We start from the raw sequence: 21,820 nt of genomic DNA on the forward strand, positions 1-21,820 counted from the left end.
ACCCCGTGTTCATCCAATCCTGAGTCCATGCTGTAAATACTGGACAGAAAATCTCCAAACTTTTCCTGACCAAACCAAACCCACCAGGTCCCTCCAGGACCAGCCGGTGAGGATCTGTCCCAGCCAACGCTTCCCAGATCTCTTCAGCCCAGACTGCGGTTTCAAGCCTGGGGCAGGAATAAAGCACACGGGAGACAGCCGGGATTCCATAGGAAAAAAACCCTTTTATTTAACAATATATCAGGTTCCATCACGGCTCCATGGAGTTCAGCTGCCACAGAGCTGTTACCGATGCCGATGATATGCTACTGGGCGGGAGAGCTGGGAGAAGGCGAAAGGAATCAAAACCAGGAACATGACACAAAGAAAGAAAATCTGCGGCACTGGGAGCGCGGCCGAGGAGATCCCGGCACCGCCGGAGCCCCACCGGGAGCCGAGGAGGATCAACCAGCACGGGGATGCTGAGGCCGGAGCCAGGATGTGCCCCTGCAGCCGAGGAGGTGCCGGCACAGAGGGACCTCGCTCCCTCCGTGCCCAGTTCCCCACACGGCACCCAACCATTCCCGCTCGGCCCAAGCCCCATCCCGTGTGCCCCGCACCGGGACCACATCCAGGCTCCAGGTCCGTATCCACCTCTCGGTAACGGCAGTGGAGAGCGGACAGGGAAAATCCGGCAGGCCGGCTGCTCCAGCGGTACCATGGCACAGGGGTGGGGCAGCGGCAGCCCCGGCTGGTTGATGGCAGGGCCGGGCCCCTGGGGACAGGGGACGGCGCGGATGTGACGCTGTGGGATGTGGAGGTGGCACAGCTCTGAAATGTGGGAGCGCGGTGAGGACGTGCTGGGGTGCGGCGCTGCCGGGATGGAGAGAGGGATGTCCATCCCTGCTCCGGCACCTCCAGAACCCCCCGGGAACCCTGTGTCGATATAATGCAGGTTCACAGCCCAGCTCCCGGGAGCAACTGGGACAACTGGGGGTCCCCAATGCTCCCAGCAAGTGCCAGGTGACACCAGAGATGGCTCCAGGCAAGTCACCACTCCTGGGCAGGGCCCCTGCATTGAGGTGGGCACGGCTGAGGAGGAGCCACCTCAGCCCAGGCACCAAGCAGAGATGGGGCCACGGTGAGCTGGCAGCTGGCAACCAAAACAGGAAAACTGAAAACAGGGATGGTTGGGAAAGAGATCTGCAGCAGGAGCAGCTCCACAGGCCTGAAAAAGCAGAGCAGGATCTCAGGATGTTGCACTGAGTTCTGCATCCCCAGGTCAGGGATTTTTTGGTTAAAGGTAAGAAAGGAGATAAATTTGATGCTCCTTCAGGTCACCATGTGTCCCCAAGTCTTTGCCTGTGGCCAGGGCACAGCTCAGAGCTCTGGGACTCACTGGGAATGAGCCACAGATTCTGGGATGGAATAGAATCCCAGACTCCTGGCTCACTCTCTGCTTGGAGCCCATCTGATCCTGCATTACATCGAGGGCAGGTCCCCAGTCCCGATCCCGGCAGTTCCCACACTCCAGCACAGCCCATGGGCTCCGGGCTGAGCTCTATGACAATGTTTTACACCCGTTCTTGTGGTTAAAATTTCTTTTTTTTTCGTCTTTTTTTTTTTAAGTTCTCATTTGTTTTTCTAAGAAAAAGCAACCAGAAAATAATTCGGAGTTTATACAAAACATCTTTACATTATTTCTTCCAAAAAAGACTAGTATTTACACAAACAAAACGGGGTGGGGGAAGAAACAAAAAATCCAAAAAAAAAAAAAGGAAAAATCAATCAAACTTCAATGCTTTCCACAAAAAGAACCCAAGGGACACACTCTGATCCAGGACCCAGCAGCCCGAGGTGCTCAGCAAAAACCAAGAGTTCTGATTTCACCCTTTCTTCACATATTTACAAGGTTTTCCAGCTGTTCCCAGCAGCAGGAGTGGGACTGATGGAGACCTCAGCTGGGGATGGCCACTGTGGGAAGCCACCGGCGCTGTCAGATCACTTTTGGTACAACCTATGGCCAGACTCTGTCCCTTCTCCACAAAAACCAAACCAAAACTACATCGTCCCCCCACTTCCCCCTCCACTCCAGCCACTACTCCCAAGGGATTCCACTGTCACTGTCACCGTCACTGCTGCCACCACTGCCCAGCCAGGGCTCTGCCCACTTTGGGAAACACAGGCCAAGGTTTGGCAGAGGGAGGAGGGAAAGGGGGATTTTTTAAGACACAATTCTCTGGGATTTCCCTATTGGGGAATGGGGGTCCTGGTGGGGGCAGCTCCCGGACCAGGATGGGCAGCGGATCCCACAAAGGAGAGGGGGACAGAAGGTGCTACACAGGGGAAGCGGGGGGAGCACCCGCTGGAGCGCATCTCTCCCGAGGGAAGCAGCCGGTTCAGGGCCCTGGAAGCAGAACCACCTTGGGATGCTGAGGGCAGGAGGGGAGCTGGGACATCCTGCTCCACTCCACCCCAAATTCCTGCCCTAAACCACCACAAACCCAACAACGTGACACCACGGGATGCTCCCATCCCGCTCAGGGCCAAACCCCAGCGCAGCAGCCGGGTCACCAGATCCCCCCAAGCCACCGGATCCTCCCAGGCCATGGATCCCCTCCGTCCCTGCTCTGCCCCCGCCCCCGCCCGCTCCTCGTCAAGGCACTTTAGCAGAGCAGCTCCCTCGCTCTTTGGGCACTTCCTAACGCGGGATTCGGGGCCCTGGGGACAGGCGGGAACAGCCCAGGTGGGAACAGCCCCGCTGGCCCCACTCCTGCTCCCTGAGCAAAAGCAGCTACTGCTGGAAGGAAAAGAAAGTGAGGAAGGGGGGACAGCCCGAGGACAGGCAGTGACAGGGCACTGCCAGCCCCGCTGGGCTCACTGGCATCAGCCACGGTGCTGGCAGCTCCTCCTGGCAAGACGAAGCTGGGATTGATCCCACCACACAGGCTCAACTCCTTCCAGTTTTGGGCAGGAGATGGGCAAGGCAAGGGCAGGGGAGCCCGGGCTGTGGGACCCCCGGGAGGCGGCAAGACAGGGAACACTCCTGCACCAGGAGCAGGGTGGGGAACAGGCACAGCAGGGGCTGGTCCCCAAAGCAGGTCCTGCCAAGGGGCACTGGATTCTCCAGGTAAAGCAGGAGGGTGGAAAAGCCTTTGGCTCAGCTCCCAACCAAGCCAAGCCTGGTGCTCCAGCCTCTTTGGGGGCTTCCAGCCCTGAGCACCAGCCTCCTCCTGATATCCCCAGCACAAGCTGCAGGTCGGGAACCTTTGTTTTCCAGTTTTCCTTTCCAAGGACAACCACCTGCAGTATGCCCAGCTTAGGAGGGGGCAGCAGCTTCCCCCTGCCACCCCCTACTTTGCTTCCAGCAGGCTCAGCCCCAGCCCGATGGAAAGCCAAAGGCTTTTTTCCACAGTGGGATGCTCCAGAGGGGTTGGGAAGAGCTGCCACGCCACGGCTGCTCCGCGTGGGGCAGGAGCGCTGTCCGGCCCCTCGCGCACGGAACGCTTGAGACAGGGTGGAGATAGAATTTTTTTTTCTTTCTTTCTTTTTATAAAGAGACTAAAACAAGAGTCAACAGCTACGAACACAAAAGTTTCCAGGGGCAGCGGCGGGGAGCGGAATCTGCCCCGTGGCCGGCGGGATGACGTGCTGGAAGGAGGTGATGGCGTGTGCCCAGAGGCGGCGGGCCGGAGTCCCACCCGGAATTCACAAAAATAAAAATGTTACAAAAAAATTAAAATAATTATAATAATAATAATAGTAGTAGTAGTAAATCGGGTTTGCCAGCTTCCTCCCTGCACAGTTGTCTGCATCTTGGCACCTTGGCAAAGCATCCTCCTCCTCCTCATCCCCCTGTGCGCTCGCTGCTCCTGGGACCGAGGCCCCGGCGTCGCTCCAGGCTCGGGGAGCCCGTGGTGCTGGCGGGCACTTCCCGCAGGGCCGCAGGGGTGACGCGGGGAAATCCTAAACCACAAAGGGGAGGTGGAGTCTCCGGGTTTGCCAGCGGTGTCCCGAGCACGGAAAGGCACAGCGCCTGCCCCCCACGGCCGGCCACAGTCTGCAGAAGAAGAGGAGGAGGCTGAAGGCTCACCCTCAGAGTCTCGGGATTACAAAAGCTGAGAACTACAAAACTAAATACAAAGGGGAGAATCAGCACGTGAGCGTTGAGCCCTCCGCTCCCCGGCGCCGCTCCCGGCGCTGCCCGCGCCGTGCCGGGTGGGGCGTTTCGCTTCCTCCCTGCGGCGCCAGCCCCGCGCCCGGCGCTCCCGCGCTGCTGCATCGGCCGTTCCCAGGCTGCTCCTCACACCTTGTAGTAAATGTTGGCTGGGCTCTGTGGAGGCATCTCCTGCACGATGTAGACGGGGTGCCCGTAGTCCCCGCTCACCTTCTCGTAGTGCGGGCAGTAGTTGTTCTCTGTAGTCCGTAAGGGGATGATGATGTCGCTGGGCTCCGAGCCCGCGTTCCCGCTGCATTTGGGGCTGGCCAAGGTGCTGAGGGACAAGGCTGCGGCTCGCTGCTGCGTGTGCTTCCGGTGCCGCTTGCGGATCTTGATCAGGAGCACAACGAGGAAGATGATGATGAGGATGAAGATGACGCAGCCAGCACCAATGGCCGCGAACACGGCCACCTTGGAGCTCAGGAAGCCATCGCTGGGACCTTGGGTCTCCTGGCCGTCCTGGTTGACGGAGCCTGCAAGGCAAGGGGACATGAGTCAGAGAGGTAGCCAGATCCATGCTCTATCCATGCATGGATTACACCTGTGGAGCAGGGGGATGAGTCGCCCATAGCTCCCCTCTGCCCCCCAAACTCAGTACAACATTCTTCTGCCATGCTCCCAAGAAGGGGAGCCCCCCACCTCCAAGGGGATGGCAATTGCTCCCCACCCTCCCTCCCCAGTGAGACCCACACATCCCTGGGAAGGACTGGGCAGGGCAGGCAGGAGCCTCAGGCATGCACAGAGGGGGCACCATATGCTCTGTTCCCCACCCTGCACCACTGCTCCCCTTCCCATCTCCCAGCCTATGGAGCAGAGTGCTGATCGTGTCCAGGTGACACCATTCCAGACCCGGGGAGCCTTCGCTCCCCACAACAGACCTGGATGCCCTTCACAGACATCCAGCCCCCCCAGTGGCCAGGGCAGCCACAGCTCCCACAGGGAGCTCAGAGGCCGATCCAGGCAGAAAGAAAAGAGAGACTCTTCCTGGCTTCATCTGATTCCACTTTGCTCTCAGAAGGGCCAGGAACTCCGGAAACCACCTTCAAAGGGCTCTCACACCTGAGGACCTCACCTCCTCCAAGCCCTCCCAGATGTATTGTGAGGAACACATGGGAAGAGGAGGAGGAGGAGGAAGAGTGCTGAAACAGCACTTCCCTGCAAAGCTCTGCCAAGAGCTGGGAAAACAAACCCGAGCTGCTCTGCACCCTGGGCTTGGGACAGCAGCAGGATGGCAGAGATGGGCACAACACTTACGGCAAAGCCATCCAGATCCCTGATCCAGAGAGTCTGCTATCCCTGGGATCCAAGCAACAAGCTCAGCTTGGAGGGGCTTCATTGGCCCCACGGCAGGTAGAACCCCATCCTTCTCCTGGGGATCCCTGGAACACCCACCTGGCTTGCCGGGCTCCTCCACCGCCGGGACCTTGCTGCGCGGGCTCTGCGTGACGACTTTCACGGTGTCATCTGACTCTTTGCTCGGCCGACTCGTTGTCAGCTGCTCTGGGATCACCGCGTTTGGATCTGGGAAAATGGAGGGGATGGATGGATGAGAAGCCTTAATCCAACCTGGAAGGCAGCAGCTTGCTCCCCCCTAAAGAAGTGCCCCCAAATGCCAGCCACTCCCACGGGGCACAGGAGTGCTGGGAGATGCCGAGAGCAACAGAGCAAGGCTGAGCTGCTCCAGGGCTTGTGGGAAGGAGGTCCCCACCCTAATTCCCTGGTTTGCTGTTTTCAGAGCTCCCGTGCGTGGGCTGGGACAGGTTTCTTGCTCGGGCAGCGGGAGGAAGGGAAGGGAAGGGCAGGCAGGAGGCCAAGGCTGCAGCACAGCTTTGCCTGTTTATTATAAATATAGGCCCTGACGTGCAAACACAATAATGAGAAGCAGAATCGGGAGCTGCGCATCCGAGTTGGGGCTGAAATGAGCCCGGGGCATCGCTGGGGCTGGGAAGCAGCTCCGGATAGAGGTGGTGGGGAGTAGGAGCTCCAGGAGAAGAGCCCATTGGTGATATCCTTGGTGTCCCACTGCCACCAGAATCCCCAAAGCCCGGTGGCCTCCACAGCTGAGAGCCACCAAGCCCAAGCCCTGATGCCTGGCCAGCTCCAATCCCCCCTTGGATGCCCGGGAAGTTACAGGGCACTGCCTGTGCCAGCTCCCCTAAGGCACTCGCAGGGCTCATGGGTCCTGTGCCGAGGTCACTTCCCGCAGGGATACAGCCCACAAGGTAACCGGAACAATCGCTCCCTTTCAATCCCAGTGCTCCGCACATGCGCCATGGTGGCAAGAGAAAAAAGGCAGGAAGCAAGATCCTAAAAATGAAATGCTGCTGAACTAACCCAGGAGTGCTCCCAGGAGCAGCTGGCCTGGCCTCAGTTTCCCTGGAATGTTGAACTCCCACACTCCCCAGAGGGACAGAGACCCTGTGTCAGCAGGCAGCAGGAGACCCCAGGGAACGGGAGGACTCACCCTGCCCCACTTTCATGACAATCTTCATGGAGCGTGTCTGGCAGACCCCTCCTTCCCGGTTCTCCAAGCCATCCAGTGTGCCGTTGGAAGTGGCTGCAAGAAAAGAGAGGGCATGTTAGACAGGTTCCTAGGAGCTGGAAGGGCACTGCTGGGCAGCTCCTTGCTGTTCCCTGGCATTACTGTGCAGGTCTCCACTGTCCCCTGGCACTGCCAGGCAGGTCCCCACCTGTCCCCAGGCAGGTCCTCACCGCCCCCTGGCACTGCCAGGCAGGTCCCAGCTATCCCCTGGCACCTCCTACCCAAGGGATTCACTCCTGATCCCCCATTACAGCCACATCTTCGTGCCCCAACCCGGAGCCCACTGAATTCCCGGCTCCTGCCCCTTCCAAAGCTGCCTGCAGCAGTGAGGACATGATCTCTGCAGCTTCCTCTCACTGCCACATCCACACAAGTGAGCCATTCTCCATGCCTGCACCCTCCTCCCCCTTTAATTCCTGGATAATTTCCTTTGCTCCTGGTGCAGAATGGGAACACTTGCATATGCACAGTTTAAATTATACATCTCTAATTACACCCTGTGCCTCAGTGAAGAATGTAAACTCAGAGCCCCAGTGGGCTCTGGGGGCTCTAATTGCAGGGCAGAAGTCACTTAAATTCGCATTAACTTTTCGATGGAGCCGGCACGGAGTTTTCAGCCCTTGGATCCCACGGGAGCACAGGGAAGGTCCCCCACCCTCTGGCCCTCTGCGGGGCTCAGGGCAGGGGGAACACAAGAGAGAACAAACCCAAATGAGAGGATTGCAGGATTAAGCACCTAAATGGCACATTCTGCTAAACAGACTGAAAAAACTCATTTCTGATCCCACAAGCGCCCTGGATGTGGCCGCTGTGCCTGGCACAGAGCCAGATCTGCCCAGGGACCAGGATGGTTCCTACCCCAGCACCTCCCTCCATCGTGGCAAACACAAATCATCCCAGTGCTCCACCAAATCCAACCACAGGGAACAATTCACCCAGGGAAGCAGTGAAACCTGGGAGGAGCTCGGCAACAGCTTGGGGAAGGCGATGCGATGGAGAATCACAGAGTCCAGGGATAATTTTCCAGACACAAGGCAGGACTTGGCCAACACAGCACAGCCAACACCTCCCTGAGCCTCAAGGCCAAAGCTCAGCCCCAGGGTTTCAGGTTCCCTGTGCAGCCCTATTCTGGCCTCCATCCCGCAAAAACGCAGGTCCGGGAGGGCAGGTGACTGATGGAAATTTGGGATGAATCCATTGGACCCTGCTGGGTGTTGGTGAGGGGACAGGAAGAGGCTGGACTACAGAGCAAGGACGTCTTTCCACATTCCCCTGCCCACAGCAGGAGGCTGGGTGCCTCCATGAGCCGCCACACTGGGATACTCTGGAAAGCACCCCCAGATCCTGCCGGGAAGCAGGCTCCAAGTCCATCAGCTCTTTCCAAACACCTCTGTGCAATCAAGGCTCTTGCCTGAAACCCCAGCAAACGTTTTCCTGATCAGGAAGTCCCTGGGCCATTTGCTGAGTTATCATCTCTCCCGCAGCAGGTCCCCCCTGCCAGCAGCTCCCGGGATGGAGCCGTGCATGCAGCTGGGATGGTGCATCCAGCTGGGATCTGCTGGCGGCCCTTCCGACAGCAGCACTGTCAGCACCAAGCCTCACGCAAACGCCTGGGAATGCGGAGAAACGCCCCCGACAGCCTGCACAAGTTCTCTGGAATCCAAACAGGATGGACCTGAGCTCAGACTCCCCATAAAAACACATCTGAAGTGAACTCCAGCAGAAAGCTCGGCAGCCCAGTTCTCCCAGGCCAGAGGCGCCGGTTTGGGGGTGAAATCAGCAGATACATCCCAGCTCACGGCCCTGAAGCAGCTCCTTGAACAGTTTCCCAGCTTCCCCGCTCCATGCCATTGGTTGTTCCATCTCAAAGAGACTCATCCATCGAGGGAGAAGGGAGCAGTCTGTAAAAACCAGTCCCTGTGAGGCCTCACAAGGTCTGATTTATAAATAATTAACTAATTATATCAAAATGAGGTAACAAGCAAGCAAAGTTCACTGCGGGGGGAACCAGAAGATCCCATAAAGGCAGCAATTCCTGCAAATAACTATGAGATGTACCATCCACGTATAACAAAAATATTAAACGTCCAAAGAGGACACAGGGAGCAGCTGGAGCCGCAGGGATGGACGAAGGGACACAGCTGAGCATCCTTCTTCCCACCCCACACTTGGACATGAAGTTTCTTCTTGTTCTGCCCATGGAAATGATGAGGGAGAAAGTAGCTTGGAGAGGGAACCACGTGGAAAAATGAAGCAGTTGCTTGAGGGAACAGAAAAAGGGGAAAACATTTGTAAAACCCATAGTGATGGTCTTGGAATGGCCTCTGGAAACAAGGACATGAGCTGCCACATTCCATGTAAATCCACAACGGGCCGGAGAGAAGCTGGATGCTTCATGCAGCTGGTTGGGCTTCCAAAAGTCAAAATCCTAAATCCCCAAATCCATCCAATGGTGCAGAGTCCAGAGAGTTTGACGTGAACACATAGGACAGGGTGATGTGAGAGCAGCAGGTCCCTGATCCATCAGGAAAGGCTCCTCCAGCACAATCCCCTGTGAAGCTCAGCGATGAAGAGCTGCTCCTCCTGCTCTGTTTCCTGCTTTCCCAGTGGAAGAAGCCCCAGAAGAAGGCTCCAGGCTCAGCTCAGCCCAGCTCCAGTGGATCCAGACTGGGATCCAGGTGGCACTTAATGGATTCCCCAGGTGCCTGTGCCACTCACCGCCACGCTTAGGGTGAGCCGTGGTGACACCACCAATCCTCAGCTGCCAATGGAATCCAGAGTCAGCAACCCAGAGGAAAATGTTAAATCCACAGGCAAGGCAGCGGCTGCAGGAGAGCTGGGAGAGCCCCAAGCTGGAGAGAGGCGGCTGCAGGGCAGCAGCAGGAGGCACGGCTGTGACACGACGAAGGAAGCCAGGCAGGGAGCTGGGAATACCCAGGGAATAGGAAATGGCAGGTCTCAAACAGCACTCTCACCTCCCCATGCCACACCAGCAAGGCTCAACCCAGCCAGCCCAAGCAACACTGAGCATACAGGAGCATTTTCCTGCCCTATTCCATTTTGGATGGATTCACAGGTTGGCTGTAGGACTGGGAGAGCAAAAATAACCTCTGGCCAGCGACTTCCAAAGGCCGATTTCCAAAGGCCACTCCCAGCCCGGAGAGCCATCAGATGCCTCTGCCCTAATGGAGCATTAAGCCTCGGGCTGCTGAGTGATGAGGATTTAACAGTGATACCATTAACCATGTAATTGCTTGTCAATTTAGAGGAGATGCTCAGCCACCATGGAAGCCAGGCAGGACCTCCACTCCTGGAATCCCACACGCCCATCCAGCCCAGTGACACACACCACGGAGCTGGAACAGATGGCTGAGACACCCAACAACCCCATGGTCCCATCTCCAAGCCAGCAATGCCATGTGCTCTCCCTGCTGCCTCCCCACTGCCAGCACTCGGTGTCACCAGAGCTTTTCTCCCTCCCCTAAAAATATTTCAAAGGAGAACTCGGATTTTGGCAGATGGGAGACGCTGGAAGTAATACCTGGCAAGAGATGAAGGCAAGGGTCTCTTAAATGGTCAGCCTTGGCCAGAGCGAGATGTTTGGTTTCTCTGCTGGATTCCCTCTAGCAGGGCTGCGTTATGATTTGGGCCCCAAAGCACAATTAATGTGCTGAGACTGTAGCGAATCCAAGTCTCTTTCCTTTTATTGCTCTTAATCACTCTTCCATCTGTGCAACACAGCCCTGCTCCAGCCCCAGCCAGGCACGGCGTGGCCGCAGCCCGGCCGCCGTCCCCACCACCCCCCTTGCCCCAGACCTGCACCAGGTTCGTGTTTCCATCACTTTAGGAGAGGTGGCAGCATCCCACCGGTGCCCCACAGCCTGATCCCAATCCCGCTGGAGCCAAGGGACTGATCCTGGCAAGGGGCAGCTGGTGCAGAGCAGCCTCAGCCCAGCCTGGACACCCCTGGGCTGAAAGGCCCTCCTGGCACAGGTGAAGCCCCTGCAGGTCACCCTGGAGATGTGCCTCCCAAATCTCCGACATGCTCAGACACTGCCAGAGATCCCTGCAGGAATCCACAAGCAGACTGCACTCCAAATAAAATCCCAGCTCCTGCCACCTCCCCTCTCCAGGTCTTTCAAGCTGTTTTACACCCCCTCAGTACCAACACAGAGGTGCTACCCTGGAGCCCAACCCACCACGGGCACTGAGCTCCTTCCCCCATCCCAACCAGGGCTGGCACCCCAGGGGACACGAAGCCACTTCCAGGTCACCGACTGGAGGCACCCGCCTGCTCCACTGCACACCAGCTCCCTGGGGCCTCCAGGGAGCACAGCTTGCTTACAGCCCCTGCTCCTCCTCCTCCTGCTCCTCCCGGCCAGCAGGGCCACGCAGCTCCTGCTCAGGGCATCCCATTATCGGTATTATTAATATTGATATCGGTGTCACTTCCTAGCTGTGGGGACATGAGCCCCCCACCCCGCACACATCCCCCAGCCCTTTCCCTGAGCTCCAGCACACTGGCTGGGGCTGCTGCCAGCGCCGGGGCAGGGGCTGTGCGGGGGGAGCCCACCCCACGCTGTCACACTGCCAGCGGGGGCCGGCAGCCTTCTTCCAGCCTTCTCCCAGCCTTCCCGAGGCAGCTGCACCGGGAAGGGGCCCTGCAGCCCCTGAAACGCCTGTGCGAGCCAGCCCGGCCCTGTCCCATCCCCACACGGTGCAGGAGGTACAAGGCTTGGGTTTCACAGCCACTCCTGCCAGCTCCAGAGCTGCTCCAGAGCTGCTCCAGCCACATCGTCCAGCATGGAAAGAGAAGAGCCATGGAGGCTGCTCTGCCTGCACCACTGACCCCGGGAGGGCCCTCTCTGCTCGCCTCCCTGGCATCAGGGCAAGGCCAGGCCCATGCCCATGCCATGAGGCCAGCTGGGATTGCTGTGTCCCTCCCCACATCTGTACTGGGCAGGTGAGGAGCCTGCTGCTGCAGCCAGCCCATGGAGCACTGGGAATCTGGCCATCTCACCCCACGCTCCCTGCTCCAGCAAAGGCAGTGGGAAAATCCCCAGTTCAAATGCACTGCTGGAAACAGGAATGAAAACCATGGCATGGGGTTTGGCTGGGATGGGGTTCAGCTTTCCCTGGCCAGGGTCAGCACCCCCAAAATCAAATTAAAGGGTTAAATTAGACCCATTCCTTATAGAGAAGAGAGGGACACTCACACAGTTACAGAGGGAAGAAGGGAGGGCACCACCCACCACACTCATCCTCACCACCTACAGCTCCACTCTCTCCCGTTCTTTCCTGGGGCAAAGGGAGAACAACAGGCAAACACTGAAGTATCCACTGGAAAAAGACACTTGAACCCAAGTAATGCTTAAGTGAAAAGCTAATTTCCCATTAAATCAGCTTTCTGGTGGAAAATTATAACCAACCCTAATTAGTATAGTAATTAAGAGTCACTGTTTGATTGCAGGGAACCTCATCCAGGCTGGAAAACACATCTTGGCTGCAGGACCACGGCTTGGTGACTCACTCCAGCCCTTTATCATCAACACTGTGAGATGTCCGTGTGGATGAGCTGTGGAGACTCCCAGTGTCCCCATCCTGCTCCCTGCCCAGCTCAGGGGGACCACAGCCCTAAATAAACCCTTTGTCTTCAGGTCTATCCATCCCTTCCAAACAAAGAGCACATCACTGGGAGAGGAGGGTGATTTGTACAGTCTCTGCAGTCGCCCCAAGCAACTGGAGACAGGTCGGATGAAAGTGCCAGGTAATTCCCCACCTGATGCTCCGCCAGAGCCATTTGTGGGCCCCACTGGGAGCAGGAGAGGAGGAAAGCAATTATTGCTTTTTAACAGGGTAAATCTCTCCTGTTAGGTAGCAAAACATCTGGGAGATGACTGAGAAATCCTTTGGGAAGAGGATGGGGACAGACAGTGCCATCCCCAGCTGCAAGACCAATGCCGACACCAGCTGCCCACCTGAGCTCGGGCTCCATCCTCACTCCCAGGGGCTCAGAGAAACCTCAGGTTATCAGGGACAGAGAGGCTGATTCATGTGCAGATCTTCTGGAAGCTCCAGCTGCCTGGGAGAGCTCAGGGAGCCAAGGAGGTGCCAGGCAGTGGGGAGGGACAGGAACTCCAGGTGCTGTGGGACAGCCAGGAGGGAACCCCAGTGCAATTACACACAAACTTTGCATAAGAACCAGGAACTTCTGGATGTGGGGAGGTGACGTCGGTGAAACTCCTGGCCCAGAACTGCAAAGAGGAGCCAGCCCAGGCACTGCTCCCACTGTGGTCGTGCACCCACTGGAGGCTGGCTCAGAGCAGGATCACCTGCGGCTCCCAGTGCTGCACCCCACAACAGCTGGAGCAGGAGATGATCCATTGCTCCTGGGGATTGCATGGCAGGAGTTGGTCTCTGCTCCAGGTGGACAGCAGTGAATGGACCAAATGGTCTCCAGCAACACCTTGAGTTACAGGGTTTGGAAATTTCCAACAGATGCCACATAAACCCCTGACTATCCAGACAAGGATTTGCCTCCTCGGTGAGTAATGGATGGAGGAAAGGGCCTCCCTACCCCCAAATGAGAGCCACTGCAGCCACCCCTGGATCCCTGTGCTCCCACAGCCCCCTCTCCATGAGCTGTGTAACTCCCACTCCACACTGTCAGGGTGGGATAAAAGAGCTCAGGCATTACACAGCAGCAGCAAAACCATCACTCCCAGGGCAAAGAGACTCCATATGGAGGGTGACACCAATCCTCTCTGGAAAGATGACCTGCTTAAGGTGCCACACACCACCTGGGCCAGCCTGGCTGAGGGGTGGACAGACACAGATCCCTAGAAATTAGGGATGGAAAAGGGAGGCATGTCACAGTTCATTAATGCCAGACTCCCTGCACCCTGCGCATCTCAGGGTCCAAGTGTGGCAGTGCTTCCTGGAGCCCCCAGTGAGCTCTTGGTCTGATAGACAGCACCCACCATCACCAGCATCCATCACCACATCCCAGCACCCACCATCACACCCCAGCACCCACCATCACATCCCAGCACCCACCATCACACACCCAGCATCCACCCTCACAGGCCCCTCCGCACCAGTCCGGAGCGGCAGTGATGCCGACAAGCCTCTTCCCAGCACTACAGGAGCAGTGGAATGCAATAGGGATCCCAGGGGAAAAGCCCAGGGAGAGAGTCTTGATGTTATAGTTATTTAAAAAAATAAGCCAAGGAAGAAATATGCCTGCACTTCTCCATGCACAGCTTCCCAGACACACCAGTATGCCAGGATTTGTTTCAATTCCTCATAAAGCTGAAAGCTCCTTCTGCCTTGAGAGTCTCCTACTCAACGTTTAATCCAAAAGGAGCCAAGTTTAATCTCTTCCAGTATCCCAGAGGAAGCCCTTGGAGGTGACCATCACTGAAGAGCCAGGTCCACCACAGTCCATGCAGCTGCAGCTCCAGGAGATGCCCTGGGATTTGCTGCAGACATAGCAGGAGGAGCAAGGGCTGGAAGAGCAGGATGAGGAAAGGAAGAGGGGATGCACCAAAACACCTGCTTTGCTGTGAGCTCCCCAACACAGCTGCCAAGGAAGCTCTTTGGGGGGGGACAGGCAGATTCCCAGTGTCCCAGGAACAGGGGGGCAGAGCAGGATCAGGCAGGTGATGCAGGGGAAGATGTCACCTCTTCACTGCCATCACTCCTGCACGTCATCTCTGCTGTCACCTCAGTGTTCAGGAGCACTGAGGAGTTAAAACACGTTTTTTTTCTCCTAATGGGTCGTGACAATGCTAGAGATGCTCTTGGAAATCATTTCTCCTGGGGAAGAGCATCCTGGGACGCAGCCAGCCGAATTTCCCGGGCAGACAGCAACCAGTGCCCAGCTCCAGAGCCTTTGGCTGTGCCAGGGCCGCGGGCAGGGCTGGGCTGCCCAGCAGCCAGGGAGCTGAGCGGGCATGGAAATGCTGGGTGGGTGGTTATGGCAGGCAGGGACCCCTGGGCAGGGGTTTGTGGCAGGCAGGGCCCCCCTGGCCCCAGAGCAGATCAAAGCATGGGGTATTTACCTCCCGGCTGGGCGCAGGACACCGGCCCTTTCTGAGGGGGCTTTTCATCCCTATTAGGGCCATGAAAGGCTGAGCCATGAGATCAGCTGCCAGGGGCTGTCCAGGGACAGTGCTGAGCCGAAAAGGTCAGGAGGGAGGAGGAGAAGAGAAAAGAGGCAGAGGCTTAAGGGACAGGGCTCAACAAAATCACATTTACTGTGGTCACGCTCTTCAGACAAGCCTGCAAGACAAGGAACTGCGTGTCGTCTAAGGGCCATTATTTGGGTTTGACGTGGCCAGGGCCCGGGCTTTGAAGTCGGGAGCAGGACACCGTTAGAGCCATTTGTGTCCGGCCGCCGGCTCCCACGCGGCATCACCACCCTGTGCCAGCAGCTCCCAGCGGGATGGGGATGGAGCAGCACAGCCCCAAAACCAGATGGATGCCACCAGGCCGGCTCTGCTTGGCCTGGGTGTGTCACAAGCCAGGCCCGTTTGGGGGAAGAATGAGGAAGCCACTTAATTGGGTTTTATCAGCAGAAGTTCACAGCTCCCATCATGGCATCAAACGGCCCTTGGGCTTTCAACTCCCCTCCACCAAACAAGTTGTGGGAAGGAGGATGAGGAGCACATGAAAGTGGCCACATTCAAATGGCATCAGCAAAGAGCTGGCGGGCTGACAAAGCAGCCCCCGCCCCCCCCCCCCGGCACAGCCCCCAGCCCCAGGAACCAGGGAGGGAATTATCAAATCCCAAGGAATGCAGGAAGGAGCGCGAGCAGCTCCGCACACACACGCTGGCAGGGGCTGAAGGCTTCCCAAACCAACGGAAGCTGGAGGAGCGCAGCCAGAAAAGCGAGTATGGCAACGTGTCCTAAAAAAGCTTCCAAGGAGGAAGGATGATCCTGGCAGCTGGCAGGGTATAGGTGACCCCCTTCCCCATGCTGAGCTGCAGGAAAACGCTGACAGAGTGCGGCCCAGGGACGAAGCTGCGTCGCAGCAGCAGCAGCCATGGTTTACAACAAATAACTCTTGCCAGGTTAAGACTAATTGCATCTAAAAACAGAAATGCAAGACAAGGGCTTTAACACAACACTCAGGGTAATAGATCCGCTCTCGCTGCATCCCGCTGCCAAAAAGCGTTGGATTGGATTACGGACGTTATTACATCAAAAATGGATTGAAGGGCTTAAGGACTCACAATAAACAGCAAACGCCTCGGATTTATGAGGCAACATCTATTGGGACCTTGCTTTTCCTTCAGCATTGTCATCAAACAAGGGCTCTGTGCTTTAAAGAGGCTCACAGGACATGTGGGACACTGCGGCCATGCCCTGGGGCTTGGGAGAGGGACAGGTGAGAGATCCCACCTGGAAGAACACCTCGGAACCACCACCACCTCTGCAAACAGCTGCCTGGAGCACACCCCAAGGCTGAGCAAGGTTTGCCTGGGGTCTCCACACCCCACTGAACACAGAAAGGGCTGCCAGGATCACCACCAGCCCCAAAACCAAGTGCAGAAGGGACTGGGAACTATGGGAGTCCATCCAGTTCATCCCCTGCCATGGGCAGGGACACCTTCCACTAAAGCAGGTTGCTCCAAGCCCCATCCAGCCTGGCCTTGAACTCTTTCAGGGATGGGGCATTCCAGGGATGGACTAGGTGACTTTTAGCAGTTCCTTCCAACCCAAACCACTCTTTGATTCCCTGATCCAGAGCTCTGGGATAGCAGGGAGCCACTCCAGGAGCTCCTCCTCACGTCACCCTGCTGCCAGGACACAGGGATTAATGGATCTCTATCCAGGCACCTCATTACCAGAGATAGTAAAACTGGAGCAAGTTCAAAGAGGAGCAGCAAATGCAATTAGGAGCTGCAGTGAATTAGGAGGGGAGGTGGAGGGAGCTGAACCTGCAGGGCTGGATAAGCTGTGGCGGGGCTGGAGCTGCCCACGACGTCCTGCGAGTGCAGGCACCAGGCAGGGGGGAGGCTATTCCAGTGGGATGTATGTTGTAGGGAGGGGACAGGACACTGGGGACAGGGAATTCCACCAAGGCACCAAAGGCAAGCAGGGAAACACCCAGGAGACCAGAGATGGAAGAAACCACAGCACATCGTGATATAAAACACACAATTCCCAAATTCCCAGCTCCTTCACCCTCTCAGCACTTGATCCTGGGGATGGTCCCCACATCCTGCTGGAGTCCCATGTGCCCGCCCAGTCTCAGTCTCCAGTGCAGACCTGCAGGTAGGAGCAGCTGCATCTTGCTCTTTACGGAAAGCCTTAGGAATAAGCATCACCTTTCCTTATCCACCCCAGGAGCAAAGATGCTTCTAAGGAAAGCCTGGAGCTGGTGTGGAGGGGGTCGGTGTGAGGCTCCGGAGAGGACGGGGACAGGGAACGGCAGCTTTCAAAAGCCTTTTCATTGCTAAGCTGAGGGCTGGGGCCGTGTCCCTCCGTGATAAAAGTGTCCCTAAACAAGGCTTGGCATATCCAAAGCAATGGCAAGGAGCAATCCTGAATAGGAGGGACCCCGGGAAGCCCCCCGGCTCCGGTGGGGAGGTTTTCCAGCCGCTGGGGAAGGTGGGGGATGAGCGGCACACGCCCTGCTCCCCTCGGCTCCAGCATCGCTTCCCCGGCTTAGAAATGAAAAGGGAGAAAAAAACCTTTTGTGTGTCCAGGCAAAGCTTGGGGAAAGGGAGGGGAGAAAAATTGGGGGGAAAAAAAGAAGACAACATGTGGGTGGTCCACTCAGGAGACTTTTGACTTTTTTTTTTTTTGGCTATTTTATTTCTTGGCAGAAAGAACTCCTGGGGCTGCTCGGCAGAGGGTACGGCCAGATCACAGGAGCATCCTCAGCCCACCCAGGGGCCAAAGTTCGGCTGGCAGCTCCCAGCTCCAAGGGGTTTCGCATCAAAGCATGGAGGAGTCAAGAGAAATTAAAGTCAGAAACGGTCCATGGCAGGGGCAGAGGGCACTGCCGGCCCCCTGAGGAGAGGGGGGGCATCCCACAGGGATGCTCAGGATGCTCCAAACACCCCGCTTGCTGCATCCCTATATAGCCTGAAACTGGGAACAAGAGGATAAATAGGATTTTATATTAAAAAATGAGCTTAAAAGGCTCAGCCCAACATCCGACGGGACGCACAGCCAGGATTTCCCAAGCTGGGCTATGCTGGCTTTGCAAAATCCCGGCTGCGTGTCCCGTCGGATCCGCAGCGAGCTGGAGCCGGTCACCTGCAGTGACCCAGGTGTGCTGGCAGCCTTGGAGGGGAGCTGGCACCGGCTCAAAGCCGCGGGGGCCCCGCGGGAGCCGCGTTTGGAGTCGGCAATGCACCGGCGGCCGCTTGTGAAAGCGCCTCCCAAAGCTCCGGGAGGTTGATTTTCACTTAAGTTTTTGTGTGAAATGCAAAACAGCTCCTTAAAATTTGGGTAATTCAGGGGCTGGTAAATCCTTCTGCCTCCACCTTCCTGCTGGACTTGGTTACCATAAGAGGGATCCCATATCTCTTCTTCTCAGTGCTTTGTTCACCTCCTGAGCTCATTTTGGGGAACCTATTTGTCTTTGAGGGCTCTTTGCAGCCTGAGAGTCCCATGGGCTGTAGCTCGGAGGACCCCAGTTTCAGCCCTCATTAGTTTGATGACCACGTTAGTGCTTGAACTTGACCCCCAAACACAGAGGAGCCACTGATCGAGTGCTTCAAGATGTTTGCCTGACCCAAGCCTGGCACTTTGGCCTCTCTTCCCAATTTCTGCCCACTGCAGGCAAAGCTTGTATTCAATCAAGCTTTGCATCAGCTGAAGGACAGCAGAAGGGCTGAACTTTGGGGTCCCGGAGCCACCAGGCTGGTGCCGGCTGTGGTAAGGGAGATAGGAGCCTACATGGGAGTTGTGCCAGGGCTTTTGGGATCCCCAGCCCATCTGGGACATCTGGGCTGGAACCAGGGTGTCCTGCCCCCATGATGGCTTCAAAGCTGGTGCCCCTCAAGTGACACAGGACAGACATCCCCATGTCTGGACAGTGACAGTGACCATTGTTCTGGAAGAGCCCAGCCCTGCCACAGTGACTCAGTCCTGCAGAGCCCGTGGTTGCTGCCAGCACCGCGCCGAGCCGAGCCGGCTCCGTGGGTTGTGGCGCCAGGTCGTCCCTCCTGCCACCCCTCCTGTTAGGGAAACTTTCTTGGTTGACCATCCAGGAGCCACTTTGGCATCTCCACGGCCATACAGGGAACAGAGCCCCCCATGAGCCCCTGCCACCACCCAGCTCAGCTGTGCATCGGGAAGCACTCGGCAAAATTTGCCATAACAGAAGTAATGAGGGCTCAAGGCTGACCTGCCAGAGCCAGGCCCAGCTGCTTCCTCTGCATCAGGTTTATTCCAAATTATTCTGCAGCAAGATTCCAACAGCCCCAGCCAGGCTCGCTGGGGACATCCAGATCCGCAGCCTCACCATGGCATCACGCTACAGCACAGCCCCCCCCCGCCCCTAACTGCCCACCACGGTCTCGCTGCCCCCTCCCAAAGATTCCAGGCTAAAAATACCCTGTTTCCAGCCGGGAACACACCGCTCCCACGGCCGGGCGCTCGCTCCCACGCGGGCGGTGACCCCTGCGCCGGCCGCTCGCCACAGAGCCCGCGGCACACAGCGAGGGGAGCTGAGCCGCCGCAGCCGCTGTGCCCTTTGCAGTGCACTGAGCCAGGGAGGGACAGCCAGGCTGAGGAGGAGGGGAGGGGACAAAGAGAGAGCTGGCAGCACTACCCAGACACGGCCGAGCTCCCCAGGTCCCCCACCATCCACACCGGAGCAGGCACAAGCGGATACATCTCTGTGCAGTGATCCCCTGCATGCACAGACTGCCAAGAAAGGCTCCAAGAAAGTTCTATCCTCCTTGTCTCTCCCCTCCAGAAAATGCCATGGTGCACCAAGACACAAACAGAACAGGCCAGTGTGCAGAATTTTTCAGCCACTTCCATCACATCACACACTGGACACCACCAGCACTTGCCACTGCTGGGGCTGCTCTGGGAGGCAACACCCAGGAATAAGGACAAGCATCTCCTTGGACACCATTCCTCTCTCTCCCCAGCCCCAAAGCAAAGCCCTGCAACACCTCCAGCAAAGATGGCAGCAAAAAATAGGCTCCAGGCATGACAGCACTGCAGGGCCGACCCCAGATGGGGATGTGCTCCTGCTCCCAGCCACGAGCAGGGCAGGGGACACAGCACAGCAGCCAGATAGGGACTGTTGACCCACTCAGCCAGTGACACATTCCTCCCCCTGCTCCCATCCAGCGGGACATATTTTCCGTCCGTGTCAGCTCTCTGCACCGGCCAAGTCACACACAAGCGCCTGGTGACACTCTCCAGGCACCCGAGCTCTCCCGAGCCAGGGCTGGCAGCAAGGAAGAGGAGGGCGACTCACATGTGATGAAGTAATCCTGCTGCCGCTTGAATTCCAGGCCCATGTAGTTGGGGCTGAACTCCTGGAACTTGATGGTGAAGCGGATCTCCTGCTCAGGCCGGTTGCACGTCACCAGCACGTTGGGGTCCATGACGGTGCTGCAGGCATCCGCCTGCTCCTTCCTCACCAGGTACAGCTTGTAGTACTCGTAAGGCTTGGACGGCTCCGCCTTGGGGCAGATAATGTCCAGTTTATCCCCAATCTCCGGGTAGATGACCAGCCCCTTCCCAGTCATGAACCTGGAAGATAGGAGAGTAAGAGGTTACCACATGCTGGAGCAGAGGCCACACCAGCCCGGCCCACCCCACTCTGACACCATTTACTTTGTGCTTCAGCTCTTCTGCTCCCCCTCTGTAAGATGGGTTTTGACACCAAAATCAAGTTTTCCTCTTCCCTCACCATCCCAGCCTGTGCATGGACCCGGCACAGGCTCCTGCTGACAAAACGAGGGCTGGCTTGGGTCCGACCCGCTCGCCAGCCATGATGAGGGCAGGCACCCTTCCCAGCCCCAAGCCTGGCATCCAACCGGGAATGAGTCTTCCCACAAAGGGCTGGGAGACGCCACGGCTCTGCCCGACGGCCAGGCAAGGAGCTTCCTGCAGGGACAGGCAATAATTAGGCATAGGGAGAAGTCCTGACAATGGGGCGCAGGGAGGGATCCCGTCCACACCCCGGCTCCCTGAGGAATTCCTGTCCTTAAATGGAAGGGAAGGAAGCATCCTGCAGGACAACTTCTACAGAGCCAGGCTCAACAGCGTGCCCAGGAGCGTGGGAGGACCGGATGGAGAGGAGCAAGGAGGGAGGAAAGCTATTCGGGGCTGGAAGGCAGGGCATTGGGAAGGCAAGGAAGACAAGATGCTGATAATTAACATTCGGATCTCGTTATGGTGGGGCAAGGCTCTGATTAGGTTTTTTCAGCGTGAAGGAGAGGATTAGGGCAGCAAGGAGTGAAGCAGCAGATCATCTACTTTGATGTAGGCAACTAAACGCGTTCCTGACGGGAGATAAGGTGGGAATGGATTTTCCTGCAGAGTTATCTCTGCTGCAACTCCCTAATGTAATCTGGGCACGGCAAAGCGCGAAGTGAGCGCTTTGCCAAGGCTGCACGGCCACGCTTCCCCTTCCGCTGTCGGACACAGCCCATCCCTGCCCCAGCCCACCCTGGAGATAGGACGGGGGCCGAGATACCTTCTCCCCCAGCCAGCTGCTCCAGCAGGAGCTGCAGGCTCCACGGAAGGAAGATCAAACACACAAGACCAACCTGCTCCGTGGCTCCATGCAAGTCTTAGCAAGAAGCCACAGAGCTGGAACCAGCACCAGGCCTTTGGCTGCAGGAGCCCAGCAGATCCACAGGCCGGGCTGGGAGCAGGCAGGCGGAGTCAGAGCCCACGCACCCCCAGTGCCCTTGGCACAGGCTCCGGAGCTCGGTGCCAGCTGTAGCAGCAGGGCAGACACACAGACATCATCTGCGCCTCACTTGCAGCTCACCAGGTCAGAGGAGCATCCCTGGCACCCAGGGCATGGCACAGGGATGGCAGGCACAGCCCCACCATGCAGCTGGATTTAGAGGGCTTATGGATCCA

At 57.4% G+C, this 21,820-nt stretch overlaps 1 protein-coding gene across 1 annotated transcript in view; it reads right to left on the minus strand.

Moving 5' to 3' along the window:
* Positions 1-204: 204 nt before the first annotated feature.
* Positions 205-21,820, minus strand: part of EFNB1 (ephrin B1) — a 48,936-nt gene continuing 27,320 nt past the window's right edge. Inside the window, exons 2-5 of the mRNA XM_042029224.1 lie at positions 20,199-20,476; positions 6,663-6,755; positions 5,591-5,719; positions 205-4,671 (exon numbers count right to left, since the gene is read on the minus strand). Coding sequence (XP_041885158.1) covers positions 4,283-4,671; positions 5,591-5,719; positions 6,663-6,755; positions 20,199-20,476 — 889 coding nt within the window. The 3' untranslated portion in view covers positions 205-4,282. The remainder of the gene's footprint in view (positions 4,672-5,590; positions 5,720-6,662; positions 6,756-20,198; positions 20,477-21,820) is intronic.

Source organism: Corvus kubaryi, unplaced genomic scaffold (genome assembly GCF_017639235.1).
Source record: "Corvus kubaryi isolate FWS band 111438036 unplaced genomic scaffold, C.kubaryi_AGA036_p1.0 37322, whole genome shotgun sequence".
Lineage (NCBI taxonomy): Eukaryota > Metazoa > Chordata > Aves > Passeriformes > Corvidae > Corvus > Corvus kubaryi.